This window comes from Pristiophorus japonicus, chromosome 16 (assembly GCF_044704955.1).
Source record: "Pristiophorus japonicus isolate sPriJap1 chromosome 16, sPriJap1.hap1, whole genome shotgun sequence".
Taxonomy (NCBI): domain Eukaryota; kingdom Metazoa; phylum Chordata; class Chondrichthyes; family Pristiophoridae; genus Pristiophorus; species Pristiophorus japonicus.
In genome coordinates this window covers 125,180,672-125,200,319 of record NC_091992.1, presented here as the reverse complement: position 1 = coordinate 125,200,319, position 19,648 = coordinate 125,180,672, and the positions used below count along the sequence as shown (strand labels likewise).

Here is a 19,648-nt window from a genome sequence, read left to right as displayed (position 1 = left end):
CTGTCCACCAGAGGGCATTGCGGTGGGAGACCTGAGGGTCACCTGCCTAGGTGTGCAGGACCCAGTATAAAAGGCTGCTCACCATGCTTGTGCCTCACTCTGGAGTTACAAATAAAAGACCAAGGTCACTACAGTTTGAGTACAACACATTGCCTCGTGGAGCCATTCATAAGTGCATTACAGACATAACAACTGGATGTAACATTTGCAATTCTCCAGTCCCCATTTCTAAGGAGGATTGGAAGATTATGGCCAGTACCTCCGCGATTTCTTCCTTCACTTCCCTCAGCTTCCTAGGATCCATCCTATCCGGTCCTGGTGATTTATCTACTTTAAATACAACCAGCCTTCCTTTATCAATTCTTATCCCATCCAGAATCTCCTCCACCCACTGAGCCACTGGCTGGCACACTAGAAGACTTGGGCTCACTGCTGGGGTACAGTTCCTGAGGCACCGTCCATTCACCAGTACCTCCCCCTGTTAACCTTGGCTCATGTATAAAGCCTTAAAAGTGAGTGGTATCTGTGGAGTACCACACAAGCAACAGGTTAATGTCTGCACACCACCTCCTGCCCCCCCCCCCCCCCCCCACACACACACATACACACAGTTTCAGCACAAGTCACTGAGTAGTGACAAAGAGTGTGAAATCTGATGGATTTCCCATTCCCACCCGGGGGCTGTGACCAATTGCAGCATCCCTACACTTGAGGTCAGAGTTGTCACCTCTGAACCACCAGGCTGTTCAATAAACATTCTATAAAGGATGTTTGTTGTAATTTTATTTGAGGATATTGTAGAAATGTGCAGATATTAACAAGTTCTACATAATCTCACGCTGGAAAGGGTGCAGAGGAGATTTATTAATATGTTGCCTGGACTGGAGAATTTTGGCGATGAGGATAGATTGGAGATGCTGGGTCTGTTTTCTTTGGAAAGAGGAGGCTGAGGGGAGACCTGATTGAGGTGTATAAAATTATGAAGGGCCTGGATAGAGTGGATCAGGACTTATTTCCCTTGGCAGAGAGGTCAACAACGAGGGGGCATAGATTTAAAGTAATTGGGGGTAGGTTTAGAGGAGATTTGAGGGGAAATTTCTTCACCCAGAGGGTGGTGGGGGTCTGGAACACACTGCCTGAAAGGGTGGTAGAGGCAGAAACCCTCACCGCGTTTAAAAAATACTTGGATATGCAATTAAGTGCCAAGAGCTGGAAAGTGGGATTAGGCTGGGTAGCTCTTGGTCGGCCGGCCCGGACACGATGGGCCAAAATGGCCTCTTACTGTGCCGTTAATTTCTATGATTCTATGAATCTCCATCTAATATATGTGCGTACGTATACTTATACATGCACATAATATGTGTGGATGTTTACATGTATATATTATGTATGTGTATATATAATGTATAGGTCTGTGTGTGTACGTATAATAGAAATACGTCTGAATATCTGAGATTTTTTTCACTGCAACAAGTTAATCTTAAAGAAAAACCCTCCTCTGTATATTTTGTCCCCTGCTACACCCAGTCGAAGCTGTGAGCAGTGGGAGGAGAATGTTCAGCATGTTCTGATGATTTTTAAAGTTATGCAAACCTATCTTTATTCATTCAGAGCTGTCTGATGTCATAGGAATGCTGGAATTGTTTTATGTTCTCGAGCCAGCCAGCCGACCACAGTTACGCAAGTTACTGACAAAGAATTTGTTTCTTTCAGTAAGTCAGCATGTGCTTGGAATTCTCGCACTCAGTAATTTGCAGGGGTGGAGAATACCAGAGCGCGGAGAAAAGCTACCACCGGGGTCAGGTCTTCTCCCCAGTAAACAACTTGTTTACCTTGGCTCCACTGTTGGTGGGAGCAGCAGCTTTTTCTGAAGTGCACAGTTTTTCTGCTTCCTGCTCCGTGCCGTCCAGAAACATTGTTTTCCACTTCACCTGTCAGGAGCCTTTCCAGCCGGGAAGACAGCGAGGCCAACAGTGTTTGTGTGTGTTGTGGCCGAAAATATTCCGTAACCTTCTGCACTCCAGATTCACAGAGCTGGTGCGTGCGTGGCTTGGGGAAGAACTATTGATGATGAAGAGGAGGAGCAGGAGGTGGAACTGACGGTGGTAACCTTGTTGTTATGTGTCTGTTCACAGGGCAATTCCTTCAGCAGGCGGATTTGGGCCGCCAAAGCCTCCTCTACCTGAAGGAGGTTGGCAACGGCTGGTTTGGAAAGGTCAGTAGCTTTCTGTTTTAAACTTGCCGCTATTTAACCCTTCCCCTTGCACCTAACAAAAAGACTTTCAAATGCCAGTCCAGATATCTATATATATGTACACTGTATTAAAACAGAAAGGATGTAAATGTAGTTCAGTATGTTAGGGGCTGGGTAGAATCGGGGTGTCTGATTTGTCTGGATGCCCAAGTATCTAACGCATGGTTGATCTTTGAATTGGACAACAGAGGAAGGATCAGACGTTGCCCAGGTTAGGTGGCTTGCCAATGTATTAATTAGAAGGTTTTGCTGCAATATTGAACCTCTGCTCCAGGTGTCTTTATTCCTTGTAGCTAAGTTATCCTTGCTATGTACAAAGCATGCTGACACCCACCTGAGTGAGGGCAGAAAGCCATCGAGTACCAACATTCCCTCCACTTTGTTTGCTTGAATCCAGTATTGAAATTGGAATGTTAATGGACTTCTTGAGAATATGTTTTCCTTAGTGGAGGAGTTAACCAATATGCGAACGTGAGTTAAACAACTGAGTAAGACTAAGAGATATTGGTGACAAGGGCATTCTTTTGCTTTTAGCACTACTTGGAGCCTTGCTCACGTGCCTGTTTCTTATGTTCTTATACAAGGCATTGGTGAGGCTACACCTGGAGTACTGCGTACAGTTCTGGTCTCCCTACCCAAGGAAAGACATACTTGCCTTAGAGGGAGTGCAATGAAGGTTCACTGGACTGGTTCCCGGGATGAGGGGATTGCCCTATGAGGAGAGATTGAGTAGACTGGCCCTATATTCCCTAGCGTTTAGAAGAATGAGAGATGATCTCATTGATGCATATAAAATTCTTAAGGGGCTTGACAGGGTAGATGCAGGGAAAATGTTTCCCCTGGCTGGGGAACCCAGAACACGGGGTCATAGTCACGGAATAAGGGGTCGGCCATTTAGGACTGAGATGAAGAGAAATTTCTTCACTCAAAAGGGTTGTGAATCTTTGGAATTGTCTACCCCAGAGAGCTGTGGATGCTCAGTCACTGAGAATATTTAAGACAGAGGTCGCTAAATCTTTGGGAACTAAAGCAATTAAGGGATTAATTGGAGTTGAGGTAGAAGATCAGCCATGATCTGATTGAATGGCGGAGCAGGCTCGAGGAGCCGAATGGCCTACTTCTGCTCCTATTTCTTATGTTCTTAGTATGTTCTTATGCCCAAATATGATTTCAAAACTTAGCCAAAATCAAAATTGCTCTTTAATGACCGCAAATCCTTGTTAAAGAACAGTCAAGAGTCATGTGCAGATGTGCCAGAGTGGGGTAACTGCGAAGCCTGACTTTGTTCATTAAGAGTTCAGTTATCGGAAGGAAACGCTAAATGTTATGATTAAAACAAGCTGCGAGCAGAAGCAGTTGGTGGATTCTGGGAGATGCTGTCACATCCCATTTACTAAAGCCAACTTCAGCTGTCAACCCTACCCTGATTCCTTCTGCCCTTCCCCACCCAAGCCAAGCCCGCTGGTAGCTCACACAAACGCAGGTGAATGGACTTACGATTGACATGTGAGCTGCAAGGTTTGGCTCATGTCTGTGAATTTTATTGGAGGCATGTCTTTTTTACCATGTACGTCCACATTAATAATGTCTACCCTTGACGTATTAAGAGGGTTGGACTTATCAGCTGTAAGGTCAATTATTTGAGTTGTATCGGGGTTGCCACAAGGACTTGGGTTAGGCCAGGGCATCGATGGAAATCTGGTCAGACCAGAGTTGCAGCTCCTATCCACCAAAACGCATCACGTGTTTGCATTTCACTCCCACCATCTTAATGTGAAACAGGATTTTGCAGAACCTCGATTGGATCATTTCAACCAGGCTTTGTACAACCCGCAACTGCACGAACAAAGTATTGAGGAGTGGTGCCAATTACATGGCCAATTTCAATGGTGGACAAGTGTGAGAGTCGCATTCTGACGGATGGGTCTTGTTTGGGAGCTGTTCTTTGTCGATGCAAATAGATAGAGATTGAATGGAAACTTTGCAAGCACAGTGGCCCCTACCTGCTGTAAAGTATGCATCTGTGAGTATACTCATAGGTTTGTCGAGCTGTTGAGTTGGGAGTGGCTTAGCCAGTCATGTGATGTCCACAAGACTCAATAAAACCCCAGCCAGTTGGGTTCGGAGGATCCACGATGAGGCAGGTGGTTGTGAGCCTGATGGATGAACTGGTAATGTGCAGTGTGATTGTTAAACCTTTTGCTAATAAACCAACTAGTTCTTAATAGCAATGTGTTGCAATGAATTCTTAAGCAAAGAACCCATGAAGCTAATACATTATACCTGCCATTTCCAGTAGGGTTTGTGACATCTACAATATATGAGATTCACCACCCTCTGAGTGAAGAAATTTCTCCTCCTCTCAGTCCTAAATGGCCGAACCGTTATCCTGAGACTGTGACCCCTGGTTCTAGACTGCCCAGCCAGAGGAAACGTCCTCTCTGCATCTACCCTGTCGAGCAACCGGAAAAAAAGAAAATGCACCCCATAGTTGCAGAATCTAAATCTAACGTGGCTTCACAAGCTTAACCCCACCCCAGTTCATCTACTGTTCGAGAGGTTATCGGAAGTCAGGACTTCTATTCGAAAAACACTTCTGTCCTCTTAATTGCACAGCCTACAAGCAGGACCCGAAATCAATTGATAAAGTTTTCTGTTTTGAAGAAGTCAGAGTGATTCTTCTCAAATCTTGAAGGCCACGGCCCATTTCTCGGCCAGTAGTGTGGGCAGGTAACCTGCCGTTGTGCCAGTGTGAGGACGCGCCTTGTGCACTAGCCAGCCTCTGTAGCACTGCCAGGCTCGGGAATCGCAAGTACACTGCTGCGCTTCCTCCCACCCTGGCCAGATCCGAGCAAGGATACTCTAAAGAAGTTAGAGTGATGAAGTTAGCTTTGTATGACGAAGAATTGCACGATGTAGACCCGTTTTTTTTTTTTAACGTTGCACGCAGCAGAAAGATGAAATCTTGTCCAAAGGTTACACTTATTTTACTGATTTTTGCTTTTTGTTTTGTTAAATCCTTAAAATTCTCATCCTCATTTTCAAACTCCCCCCCCCCCCCGTGGCCTCGCCCCTCCCTATCTCTGAAACCTCCTCCAGCCCCACAACCCTCCGAGATCTCTGCGCTCCTCCAATTCTGGCCACTTGCGCATCACCGATTTTAGTCGCCCCACCATTGGCGATCGTACCTTCAGCTACCTGTGACGTTTTGTTAAAGGTGCTATATAGCTGCAAGTGGTTGTTAATAAGTGAATCGCTTGCTCCAAACTCAGAAGATGGGGAATGGTTTGGACAATTTATGACTTCAATTTTTTTTTTTTAAGTTGTGCAGCCGCTGCAAGGGGTTACTAAAACTTGAGTTCACTTTGTCCAATCGCGAATATAGGACTAATGCCCGCTCAGTGGGATCGGTTCGTTCTTTTAGTTCTATTTGTTGACTTGGGATATTTCAATTCAGTGGAAACAATGGGTTGTGTTATCTGCAGCTCTGATGATTAAACTCTTTGTTGAACTGCGAGAATGAGTTGGCCGCTGGAACCCACATTCCAAATGCACTATAGGTCAAACTTAGAATTTGCACCCATTCTATTTCAAAAGAAAGTATCCTTTGAATACTTGATACTTTATTGGTTTTTAATATCCTTTACCCTATAACATCTGATTTCTGTCACTTTATGATGCTTAATGACAGGTGATCTCATTGAAACACACAACATTCTTACAGGGCTCGACAGGGTAGATGCAGGCAGGACGCTTCCCCTGACTGGGGAGTCTAGAACCAGGGGTCACAGTCTCAGAATAAAGGGTCGGCCATTTAGGACTGAGATGAGGAGAAATTTCTTCACTCAGAGGGTGGTGAATCTTAGGAATTCTCTACCCCAGAGAGCTGTGGAGGCTCAGTCATTGAGCAAATTCAGGACAGAAATCGCTAGCTTTTTGGATATGAAGGGAATCGAGGGATATGGGGACAGTGCAGGAAAGTGGAATTGAGGTCGGAAGATCAGCCACAATCTCATTGAATGGCGGAGCAGGCTCGAGGGACTGAATGGCCTACTCTCTGTTCCTAATTCTTATGTTCTTAATAAATACAAGCGGGAATATATAGGATAATGACATATACTGAGTTGGATTCCTTGGGCATGCCTTACTCTCTTTCCCCCACCCCCCCCCCCTCTCTCTGCCATAATCAGCAGCAGGATACCATGAAGGGCAAATGTGATGTATGAAATGATGAAGTTGTGGTGAATGTTTACATGCTGTTAACTAAGAACATGTCTGAAGCCCTCCAATCCGGTTTCCGCCCCTGCCACAGTACCGAAACGGCTCTCATCAAAGTCACAAATGACATCCTTTGTGACTGTGACAAAGGTAAACTATCCCTCCTCATCCTTCTCGACCAGTCTGCAGCCTTTGACACAGTTGACCACTCTCTCCTTCTCCAACACCTCTCCACTGCCGTCCAACTGGGTGGGACTGCACTCGCCTGGTTCCATTCATATCTAGCTAATCGTAGCCAGAGGATCACCTGCAATGGCTTCTCTTCCCGCCCCCCGCATTGTTACCTCTGGTGTTTCCCAAGGATCTATCCTTGGTCCCTCCTATTTCTCATCTACATGTTGCCCCTTGGCGACATCATCCGGAAACACTGTCAGTTTCCACATGTACGCTGATAACACCCAGTTCCACCTCACTACCACTACTCTCAACCCCTCCAGGTCTCTAAATTGTCAGATGGCTTGTCTGACATCCAGTTCTAGATGAGCAGAAATTTTCTCCAGTTGAATATTGGGAAGACCGAAGCCGCTGTTATCGGTCCCCGACACAAGCTCCGTTCCCCAGCCTCTTACTCCATCCCTCTCCCCAACTTCTGTCTGAGGCTGAACCACACTGTTCACAACCTTGGTGTCATATTTGACTCTGAAATTAGTTTCCGACCACACATCCGCAGCATAACTAAAACCGCCTATTTCCACCTCCGTAACATCGCCTGTCTCCGCCCCTGCCTCAGCTCATCCGCTGCTGAATCCTCATCTATGTCTTTGTTACCTGTACACTTGACTATTCCAATGCACTCCTGGTTGGCCTCCCACATTCTACCCTACATAAATTAGAGGTGATCCAAAACTCGGCAGCCCGTGTCCTAACTCACCCATCACCCCTGTGCTCGCTGGCCTACATTGGCTCCCGGTTAAGCAACGCCTTGATTTCAAAATTCTCATCCTTGTTTTCAAACCCCTCCATAGCCTCGACCCCTCCCTATCTCTGTATTCCCCTCCAGCCCCACAACCCTCAAGATATCTGTGCTCCTCAAATTCTGCCCTCTTGAGCATCCCTGAAAATAACTGCTGAACCATCGGTGGCCCTGCCTTCAGCTGCCTAGGCCCCAAGCTCTGGAACTCCCTCCCTAAACCTCTCTGCCTTTCTACCTCTTTCCTCCTTCAAGACACACCTTAAGACCTACCTCTTTGACCAAGCTTTTGGTCACCTGCTCTAATTTCTCCTTATGTGGCTCGGTGTCAAATTATTGTCTCATAATACTCTTGTGAAGCACCTTGGGACGTTTCACCATGTTAAAGTCGCTATATAATTACAAGTTCTTGTTGTATCCACAGCAGATATTGCACACATGGGATATAAACACACAACAGATACATCACACATGTGAGTGTTCCCTCTAAGGTGCATGGCCATGCGGCAATTGCGAGGTCCCGCGCAGGCCCTTACCAGCTTGTGTCGCCGGAAGAGGTACTGCACATGTGCGGCTGTGCAACAAATTTAAAGGGACCACACATGGATAAGAATTACGTGTGTCTGTGTACGTCTGCGTGTCTGTGTCTTTGTGTGCATGTGTGTCTGTGTGTGCATACGTGTGTGTATGTGGCTGTGTGCATGTGTGTCTGTGTGTGCATACGTGTGTGTATGTGGCTGTGTGTCTGTGTGCATGTGTGTCTGTGTGTGCGTGTCTGTGTCAGTGTGTGCATGTGTGTCTGTGTGTGCATACGCGTGTGTATGTGGCTGTGTGTCTGTGTGTGCGTGCGTGTGTCTGTGTGTGCGTGTCTGTGTCTTTGTGTGCATGTCTGTCTGTGTGTGCATACGCGTGTGTATGTGGCTGTGTGTCTGTGTGTGCGTGTGTTTGTGTGTGCGTGCGTGTGTCTGTGTGTGCGTTTGTGTGTGTGTGTGTGTGTACGTGTTCTATGTCGTTTATCCACACAGGAGATATTGCACAGGTCGTTGGTGCATATCTCTGAGTGCTCCCGCTTGTCATTTAAAACGCTAATGCCTCACATTTCTGCAGAATGTTAGAACATAATTATCTGACCTTGTCTTCCTCACACATAACTGTGCGCATGCATGTCTGTGTGTGCGTGCATGTGGTCTGTGTGTGCATCTGTGTGGTCTGTATGTGTGCATGTGTGTCTGTGTGTACATCTGTGTGGTCTGTGTATGCGTGCATGTGGTCTGTGTATGCATCTGTGTGGTCTGTGCGCGTGTGTCTGTGTGTGCGTGTGTTTCTGTGTGTGCATGTGCATGGTCTGCGTGTGTGCATGCACGTCTGTGCGTGTGTGCCTGTGTGTACGTGAGTGTGTCTGTGTGCGTGTATCTGTGTACGTGCGCATGTCTGTGTCTGTGTGTGCATGTGTGTCTGTGTGTGCATACGTGTCTGTGCGTGCCTGTATGTCTGTGTGCGTGTGTGTCTGTGTGTGACTGTGTGTGCGTGCATGTGTGTATGTCTGTGTGTGCGTGTGTGTGTGCGTGTCTGTGTACGTGCGTGTGTCTGTGTGTGTGTGTGTGTACGTGTCTATGTGTGTGTGCGTGTGCGTGCGTGTCTGCATCTGTGTGCAGGAGCTTTGGTCTAACAATAGCAGTGGTTCGAGAAACTGGGAAATCACTAACACAACAGAGTATTGTTATAAATGATAACGAGCTTACACTGTGCACAAGGTTGTGACTCATTCTTAGGCTTCTGATGACTTTATTAATGATGACAGTCATCCCAATCCTTTGACAGTGTTTGATCCATTGTAACCACTCTAGGTCAGCTATTACTCTAGATGTTTTTAGAAATCAGAATTTCTATATGAAAAGTGAAACATTTGCCCTCGTACCAACCCTGCAGATGAAAATACTCTAAAACAATTGACAAAGGTGTCATTAAAAACAAATCTACATTTAATTTTAGGCCATCCATGTTCCTCTGTGTACCCAGCCTCCTAATGTCGGGCGTTTGGAGAAATGTAAGAGCACTCTGTGCTGATTCACCTTGGCACTGATTTTGCTGCAATAATAATGGTCGTTACTACAGGGTAAATCGGACAGCAACTTCTGTCATACACGGTTAATCGCGGAAATCCATAAATTGCTTTCAGAGATACCCTGCTCCACCACAGGGTGCGCTGTTGCACACCTCACCGAAAGACTCAGCACTAACGGCGTGAACTTGAGGGACCTACCCACTCGTTCTGCACTAAGAACAGCTGAAAAAGTTAGGGCTGGTAAATTTAGGAGTAAGTGAGTAATGATGTAATTACCCTGAAAAAAATAATTTTACAAATGTGGATTCGCATTCCCTCAGAAGAAAATTAATGTTGCAAATTTTTAAAAAAAAATGTTTTTAAATGTTTTCTGTTTGTCTCTTTTATCTCTCTCCCTTAAACCCATCTGCATTTCCCACTCTTTATTGCACTTTCTCTAAATCATTTAAATCTAATTTATATTTCCTGCTTTATACTTCCTGGTTTGAACTCTGCGTGTCTCAGTGAGGATACTTCAATCTGATTGGTTGAGGAGCCTCGCTGTTTCTTCCCTGTTCGCAGGCGCCACAGATCCCCTGTAGAGGGCGCCGCACTGGAAAACAGGGCGGATTAGTGGAAATCTCCGCTGATAAGGCCGCAAAAAGTCTCTGAAAGAAAGAGAAACTTGCATTTAGATAGCACCTTTCATGACCACCGGACATCTCAAAGCGCTTTACAGCCAATGAAGCACAGTCACTGTTGTAATGCGAGAAATGCAGCAGCCAATTTGCACACAGCAAGCTCCCACAAACAGCAATGTGATGATGACCGAATAATCTGTTTTTAGTGATGTTGGCCAAGATACCAGGGATAACTCCCCTGCACTTTTTCAAAATAGTGCCATAGGATCTTTTACGTCCACCTGAGAGAGCAGACGGGGCCTCGGTTTAATGTCTCATTCGCAAGACGGCACCTCCAACAATGTAGCGTGCAGCGCTCCCTCAGCACTATACTGGACTGTCGGCCTAGATTTTTGTGCTCAAGTTCCTGGAGTGGGACTTGAACCCACAACCTTCTGACTCAGAGGCGAGAGTGCTACCCACTGAGCCACGGCTGACACTGGGAGGCCAGACATATAATAGAGGCTGGGGGGGTTGGTGGCATAGTCTGTTTCTGTTTCTGTTTCAGTTTAACTATTTAACAAATGGCTGATCAAAGCCAAGGCCATGCATGCTCGAGCCTTGGAACCTGGAGTACGTTATTTTATCGTCTTGGAACACCGAATATTGTATCCAAACCACTGAGTTGGATTTTGCTGATTTCAATCCTTTTGCCCGCTTTCCAAAAGCCCGTTCCTACTGACAGTGTGGATGCAGCTGAGGGAGAAGAGTCATTTCATCAATTGGAGACAAATGCACTCTGTTCTTGTACTCAATCAGCCCTTTGAAAAAATCCATCACATCGCAAAGAAAACAAGGATCTTTTGAGGATGTGGCCATAATTAAAATTACTTTTTAAAGTAATCGGGGAGAGCTTTAGAGGAGATATGTCTTCACGGTGGGGGTCTGGAGCTCACTGCCTGAAAGGGTGATAGAGGCAAGTGCTGTAATTTACAGGGCTACCGACCAAGAGCTGGAAAGTGGGATTAGGCTGGATAGCTCTTGGTCGGCCGGCCCGGACACGATGGGCCGAAATGGCCTCCTTCCGTGCTGTAAATTTCTATGATCCTATAGGTTTTGGTCTGAAGGTGTCCCACATGGATTGTTTTAGTTTGTGAGTAGGGGACGGAGGGATTTGGACGCTGCAATACCTTTCCAGAACATGCGGGAACCTGCGATTTTACAGACACTTATTGAAAACCTATATATTTTTTAATCGTATATATGTACTTTTGTTTTTTTCCCCATGCCTCAGGTATTTCTTGGTGAGGTGAGCATCAGCCTGAATTCCTGCCAGGTGGTGGTGAAGGAGTTGAAAGTCGGAACCAGTATTCAGGAGCAGATGCGATTCCTGGAAGAAGCCCAGCCCCACAGGTGAGTGTTACAAGGCCGTCGCCTCTTTATTCCCCGTGTACAGTACAGAGCTCTCCTTGCTCGGCTCTTCTCGAGGCACCAGCCTTTTTCTGGGGTACCGTTCCGCCAACCCCGGGCACCCCTTGTCGGCTCAACTGATGGGGGGCATCCGTGCGCGCTGTCAGCTTTGACAGCGAGCGTGGGAGGGCTCTTTGACTGCAGTGTGCATCACCACTGAGCTAGTCCTCGCCTCGATCCAGTCCTCTCCCCGATCCAGTCCTCTCCCCGATCCAATCCTCTCCCTGATCCAGTCCCTCATCCAGTCCTCTCCATGATCCAGTCCCCGATCCAGTCCTCTCCCCGATCCAGTCCTCTCCCCGATCCAGTCCCTGATCCAGTCCTCTCCCTGATCCAGTCCCTGATCCAGTCCTCTCCCCGATCCAGTCCCCGATCCAGTCCCCTCCCCGATCCAGTCCTCTCCCCGATCCAGTCCTCTCCCCGATCCAATCCTCTCCCTGATCCTCTCCCTGATCCAGTCCCTGATCCAGTCCTCTCCCTGATCCAATCCTCTCCCTGATCCAGTCCCTGATCCAGTCCTCTCCCCGATCCAGACCCCGATCCAGTCCTCTCCCCGATCCAGTCCTCTCCCTGATCCAATCCTCTCCCTGATCCAGTCCCTGATCCAGTCCTCTCCCTGATCCAATCCTCTCCCTGATCCAGTCCCTGATCCAGTCCTCTCTCCAATCCAGACCCCGATCCAGTCCTCTCCCCGATCCAGTCCTCTCCCTGATCCAATCCTCTCCCTGATCCAGTCCCTGATCCAGTCCTCTCCCTGATCCAATCCTCTCCCTGATCCAGTCCCTGATCCAGTCCTCTCCCCGATCCAGACCCCGATCCAGTCCTCTCCCCGATCCAGTCCTCTTCCTGATCCAATCCTCTCCCTGATCCAGTCCCTGATCCAGTCCTCTCCCTGATCCAATCCTCTCCCTGATCCAGTCCCTGATCCAGTCCTCTCTCCAATCCAGACCCCGATCCAGTCCTCTCCCCGATCCAGTCCTCTCCCTGATCCAATCCTCTCCCTGATCCAGTCCCTGAACTAGTCCTCTCCCCGATCCAGTGTTCTTCCCGATCCAGTCCTCTCCCTGATCCAGTCCCTGATTCAGTCCTCTCCCCGATCCAGTCCTCTCCCCGATCCAGTCCTCTCCCTGATCCAATCCTCTCCCTGATCCAGTCCTCTCTCCGATCCAGTCCTCTCCCTGATCCAGTCCTCTCCCCGATCCAGTCCTCTCTCCGATCCGGTCCTCTCCCTGATCCAGTCCTCTCTCCGATCCAGTCCTCTCTCCGATCCAGTCCGCTCCCTGATCCAGTCCTCTCGCCAATCCAGTCCTCTCTCCGATCCAGTCCTCTCCCCGATCCAGTCTGCTCCCTGATCCAATCCTCTCTCCGATCCAGTCCTCTCCCTGATCCAGTCCTCGCCCGATGCCCCTGGACTCACTTTCTCAGCAAGAGGTTGCCCCTCCCTCACTTGGGGCACTAAGACCGAGTGCAGTGGCCTTACAGCAGCCCCAGCTGAGTTCAGCTCACTCAGCACAGACAGCGGTTAGACCTGGGGTTTCCTGGCCCACATGGCATGACTGCCTGTTGGATAAACTTGTTTAGTCATCAGGGTGTTGGCAGCAGGTTTCGAAGATGTGCTGCGCCACAATTTCTTCAATGTAGTTCCAAAACATGTCTGAACCTGAGGGGGAGCTCAGCTTATAATTACTGATATAATTTCCTAATTTGTTTGTTAAATGCTATCACCGCTGTTTACATTGAGGGGCGTGTGGGCATGCCGATGAGCGTCTGCAGCAGACTGTGAAACGATCCAATGAGTTACTGGGCGGGTTGAAAGATGTGTCACCATCTATACATCTGGGATACACTGCTATATCGGTCACTGGGACAAGTCAAGCAAATTGGTGGCAACAAGTTCACCAGTTGCAGAATTGCGATAGTATCGCTAACCTGTTCCATTCTGCTTCCCGGGATGGCAGGACTGACATATGAAGAAAGACTGGATCGACTTCACTGGAATTTAGAAGAATGAGAGGGGATCTCATAGAAACATATAAAATTCTGACGGGATTGGACAGGTTAGATGCAGGAAGAATGTTCCCGATGTTGGGGAAGTTCAGAACCAGGGGTCACACTCTAAGGATAAGGGGTAAGCCATTTAGGACTGAGATGAGGAGAAACTTCTTCACTCAGAGAATTGTGAACCTGTGGAATTCTCTACCACAGAAAGTTCTTGAGGCCAGTTCGTTAGATATATTCAAAAGGGAGTTAGATGTGGCCCTTACGGCTAAAGAGATCAAAGCAGGAGTGGGGTACTGAAATTGCATGATCAGCCATGATCATATTGAATGGTGGTGCAGGCTCGAAGGGCCGAATGGCCTACTCCTGCACCTATTTTCTATGTTTCTATGTTTCTGTTCTTCCCTTGATCTCTTAACCTCACGTCCTGGTGACACAAAGATCTCCTGTACAGCAGGCTTGTAGCTGATTGCCATCTATGCTCCGAGACATGTTTCCGTCAATGGTTTGCATCGCCACAGTTAGCTGAGGTGTTTGCTTTTAATTAAATGCATCAATCTTGATATTGTAACGGTGCTCTAGCTATTACAGGAATGGGCTCCCAAATAGGACGCATTACCTGAAATGACCACCTCACCTGATCGATATTCCGGTTTGACTTTCCCGCCTTCGGAAGGAGGGAAGGCTGGTTTGTGACGAGCAAAGTACAGGGATCCCAGGATGCGTCATCAGTCAGCGTTGTTTTCACCATAGTTCCTGTGTTGTCTGCCAATTCTCTCCTCTTCCCCCCCCCCACCCTCAACCCCCCCCCACCGACCCCCCCCACACCCCACTCCCAGTTCTGTCCTGTGGTCTGGGTCCGTGGGTGACGAGTATGCACAGACACCTTGGACAATTTTCCAATCTTCACATGTACGTCTGGACTATTAAGGGAAGATTAAGGGATGGTCTAATTGAGGTGTTTAAGATAATTAAAGGATGTGATAGGGTGAACAGAGCAAAACTATTTCCTCTGGTCTAGAACAAGGGGCAATAACCATAATATTAGAGCCAGGCCATTCAAGAAACACCTCTTCACACAAAGGCTAGTGGAAATTTGGAACTCTCTCCCTCAAAAAGCTGTTGAGGCTGAGGGTAAGTTGAAAATGACAAAACTGAGATGAATAGATTTTTGTTAGGCAAGGGTATTAAGGATAAGGCACCAAGGCGGGTAGATGGAGTTAAGATACGGATCAGCCATGATCTAATTGAATGGCGGACCAGGCTCGAGGGGCTGAATGGCCTACTCCTGTTCCTTTGTGACTCTGGACATTGAGCAGCAACAACAACTTATATTTACATAGCAACTTTAATATCCCAAGGTGCTTCACAGGAGCATTATAAAACAAAATTTGACACCGAGCCGCATAAGGAGATTTTAGGGCAGGTGACCAAAAGTTTGGTCAAAGAGGTAGGTTTTAAGGAGCATCTTAAAAGGAGGAAAGGGAGAGGTGGAGAGGTTTAGGGAAGCAATTCCTGAGCTTAGGGCCTTGGCAGCTAAAGGCACAGCCGCCAATAGTGGAGCGATTAAAATTGGGGGTGCTCAAGAGAGTAGAGGAGCACAGAGATCTCGGGGGGTTTGTGGGGCTGGAGGGGATTACAGAGATGAGGAGGGGCGAGGCCATGGAGGGATTTGAAAACAAGGATGAGAATTTTTTAATCCAGGCGTTGCCTAACCGGGAGCCGATGTAGGTCAGTGAGCACAGGGGGTGATGGGTGAGTGGGATTTGGTCAATCCTGGGAGAAGATGCTGGAGGCAGGTCAATGCTTCCCTCGCTCATTGTCCGCACAGTGGTGGCAGTCACTGAATAGCAATCAGGGACGGCAACTGTGGCTGAAGTGTAGCGCCTCCACGGGGGTTGGGTTAACTAACCCGGCGCAAACCAAGTGTTGGACCCGGGAGCTTCTTCGATCCGTATAGCCATACACACCAGACATGATCTAATTGAATGGCAGGGCAGGCTCGAGGGGCTGAATGGCCTGTTCCCGCGTATAGCTCAGACAGACAGCGTGTAAACCCGCAGAACCACCAGTGCAAATGGTGTTGTGTCGGTATGTTCTGGTTTTACAAGCCAGGAGATTGTTAATAATATTAAAGTTCAGCTGGTTCTCCCCAACAACAGTGGCAGTACAAACGTGTGCGACTGTACAGGGCAGCGAGGCAAGATGCACTCCTCCTGTCCCTTCGCACTTTCCACCTAGAGAAGCAGATGATTATGCTAAACCTTTATCAAACACTGGTGAGGACTCAGCTGTAGTTTTGTGTTCACTTCTGGCCACTGCACTTTAGGAAGGATGTCAAGGCCTCGGAGAAGGTGCAGAAGAGGTTCACTAGAATGTTACCAGGGATGAGAGACTTCAGTTATGTGGATAGACTGTGGAAGCTGGGGTGGTTCTCCTTGGAGCAGAGGAGGTTAAGAGAAGATTTGATAGAGGTGTTCAAAATCATGAGGGGCCTGGACAGAGTAGATAGAGAAAAGAAAGAAAGACTTGCATTTATATAGCGCCTTTCACAACCACCGGACGTTTCAAAGCGCTTTACAGCCAATGAAGTACTTTTGGAGTGTAGTCGCTGTTGTAATGTAGGAAACGTGGCAGCCAATTTGCGCACAGCAAGCTCCCACCAACAGCAATGTGATAATGATCAAATAATCTGTTTTTTTTGCTATGTTGGTTGAGGAATAATGGCCAGGCCACCGGGGATAACACCCCCTGCTCTTCTTTGAAATAGTGCCGTGGGATCTTTTACACCCACCTGAGAGAGCAGACGGGGCCTCGGTTTAACATCTCATCCAAAAGGCAGCACCTCCGACAGTGCCGCACTCCCTCAGCACTGCACTGGAGTGTCAGCCTAGATATTTTGGTGCTCAAGTCGCTGGAGTGGGACTTGAACCCACGACCTTTCTGACTCAGAGGCGAGAGTGCTGCCCACTGAGCCACAGCTGACACTGAAACAAAGCCCAGTGGCAGAAGGGTGAGTAACCAGAGGAGACAGATTTAAGCTGATTGGCTCAAGAACCAGAGGCAACATGAGGAAACATTTTTTTACGCAGCGAGTTGTGATCTGGGATGCGCTGCCTGAAAGGGCAGTGGAAGCAGATTCAATACCAACTCTGGATAAATGCTTGGAAGGAAAAAAAAAATATTGGGCTATGGGGAAAGAGCAGGGGAGGAGTGGCATTAATTGGATAGCTGTAGCAAAGAGCCGGCACAGGCGTGAATGTCCTCCTCTGTGTTGTATAATTCTAAGATTCTGTGACAAGGAGATGCATAGTGAAGCATCTCAAGCCGCTGTTTAATTAAGGCAGCCTTGAACTCTTTTAGGAGTTAACAGAAAAACATTAAACTGTGCCCCCCGATCTGGGGGAAACACCAACATTTACAATGCCTTTTTTTTTTGGCACAGAATCGAATGTTTTTTTTTCCAAGTGCCCCCTATAAAAGGGGAGGGGGACACTAAAAGCACCGGCAATTAAAACAAATTAACTTAAAAACATAAAGGCTGCACATTTCATGCCATGTGCACTTACTTGATTGCCCAGGACACATCACGACTGCTCGGCAAGTGAGGTTGCAACCAGTTGGAGCCGCTTGCAGGCAGGAGGATGCAGTCTGCTGTTTTCTAAGTGGACGAGCTGATGGTTTCACAAGATAACTCCTTGGGATCAATCAGGAGGTGAGCAGCGAAGGAAAGGAAGCAGGGGTGTGTGAGAGAGAGTGAGAGAGAGGAATGGATTCAAAAATGGGAAAAAGCAGATGAGCTAATAAAATGGAACTCCCAATATAACAACTGCAACAATAAAATCAGAATGGTAAATGGATACAAACGAATTAAGGAAACAGGTTCAGGGAGAAATGTTAAACTGAGAGCCGGGGGGTGGGGGAGGAAAAAAAGGCACTCAGAAAGAAAAATGCTGGAAATATATAGCCAGGTCCGTCAGGGTCAGTGAAGGGAAAAGAGGTTACGGTCTCGGTTGGTGGTCATCAGTCAGAACTGACCACAGGGAGAGAGAAGCAGTCACTTTATAAGACGGACCCAGGTGAAGAGGGGAGGGGAGAGCCACAGAGAGAGAGAGAGAGAGAGAGGCCGAGAGTCAGATGTGAAATCAATGAATGTCATTACATTTTTTTTCCTTTTTAAGTAGAATGTCCAAACAATAAAAAGATGATGCTGTAAAGCGTAAACTAGATTGAAGTGAAAGAAGCTTTGCTTTTTCAAAAATAATATTTAATAACTCACTAAAAGGCCATCTGCGTCATGTTGGCTCCTGATACTTGATCAGTGTATGATCGAGGACTGTCATGGGGTTTTCACTGTTGGTCACTTGTAAACGGAAGAGGCACGGCATTACTATTTGAAGTGCAGAACTTTTTTTTTTAAAAACAATCCAATTGTAACAAATTGGCATTAAAAATTGCGGATTAAAAAAGGAGGTATTATTGAAAGAAGCGGTTTGGAATTCCAGGCTCTGTTCTACTGCATGCAGCTACCGTGGAATTTAGTGCAGCGTATCCATGCAGCCTCTTTGGGCCAACAGCTCGTTTATATTGGCATTTCTGGTGCACTGCACACTGGCTGGGTCACCTGTGAGCCCAGTCAGTGCTGCATTGCATCACTCAACATTCCTTTCGGCTGGAACCCTGAGAAAAAGTGCACATCGAAGACTTTGGGCGAAGGCTGATGAAGAAAGATCTTGCATTTGTACAGCACTAAATCAGGATGTCCCAAAGTGCTTTGAGTACTTTTAAATTGTAGTCACTGCTGTAAATGCAGAAAAAAATATTTTATAAAAAAGTTAAAACTGCGATGATGCTTCCTAAGTTGGAAAGGGATAGGTTTCTCTTCGGTACACGGGATTCCAGAAGTGGGACATACGGATTTCAGATACGGATGCTGAAGTAAATGGGAAATTCAGACAGAATTTATTGAGCAAAAGGATTGTCGATATGTAGAATAAACTGTCGAACAGGAACATTTAAGGAAATAGACAAGTTCCTGGCAGCTGAAGGGATTCCTGACTGTTACATTTTATAAATGATATAGAGATAACTTACAGGAAAGAAAAGGGGGTCATTGAATGTGAGCCAACAGCAGTTAATTACTGAAAGGCTCATTCTGGATCTTGGTCCCATTTTATTTTTAAATTTGAAGTGTTTGCAAAGGTTACTGGAGAATTGCTTAAATCATTGGTTAAAGCAATATCCTGATTGGCTGCCCCTGCAGTGGATCCGGAGCAGAGGAGGGCAATGCGTGTGATAAATGAGCAGACATCCCATCCCACATTGCAAGTACAGGGTTCATTTGCAATCTCGGGGCAGGGGGAGCGGGGGGCATTGTGCCAACAAGGGCACCTCAATGACACCCGCCCTGATCTGCCCGCTGCTGAAACCCTTAGCCATGCCTTTATTACCTCTAGGTTTGACCATTCCAACGCACTCCTGGCTGGCCTCCCACGTTCTACCCTACGTAAACTTGAGGTGATCCCAAACTCAGCTGCCCGTGTCCTAACTCGCACCAAGTCTCGCTCACCCATCATCATCATTATCATCGGCGATCCCTCAAAACGAGGATGACTTGCTTCCACGCCAAAAAAGGATGAGTACACAGGTGTTTCAATGAAGGACCTGAACTACATCCTCAAGGGTGGAAGATGCCTGTGCGTGGATTTTTTTTTAACGTGTGGTGGCCGTTGCACATCAATCACCACACGGGCTTCACCCCTGTGCTCGCTGACCTACATTGGCTTCCGGTTAAACAACGCTTTGATTTCAAAATTCTCATCTGATTTTCAAATCCCTCCATGGCCTCGCCCCTCCCTATCTTTGTAATCTCCTCCAGCCCCACAACTGCACCCCCCACCCCCTCGCTAGATAACTGCTCCTCAAATTCTGCCCTCCTGAGCATCCCTGATTATAATCGCTCAACCATTGGTGGCCGTGCCTTCTGTTGCCTGGGCCCCAAGCTCTGGAACTCCCTGTCTAAACCTCTCCACTGTAGGAAATCGCCTTTTCAGGCTATCAGGTTACCTTAATAA

At 47.3% G+C, this 19,648-nt stretch overlaps 1 protein-coding gene across 5 annotated transcripts in view; it reads left to right on the top strand.

The window, feature by feature from the left end:
• aatkb (apoptosis-associated tyrosine kinase b) overlaps positions 1-19,648 on the top strand; it is a 497,277-nt gene that overhangs the window by 414,528 nt on the left and 63,101 nt on the right. For 4 of the 5 annotated variants that reach the window (XM_070857818.1, XM_070857819.1, XM_070857817.1 and 1 more), the window contains 2 exons: positions 2,136-2,215; positions 11,401-11,519. In XM_070857818.1, coding sequence (XP_070713919.1) covers positions 2,136-2,215; positions 11,401-11,519 — 199 coding nt within the window. The remainder of the gene's footprint in view (positions 1-2,135; positions 2,216-11,400; positions 11,520-19,648) is intronic. The other variant, XM_070857821.1, reaches the window with a different exon arrangement.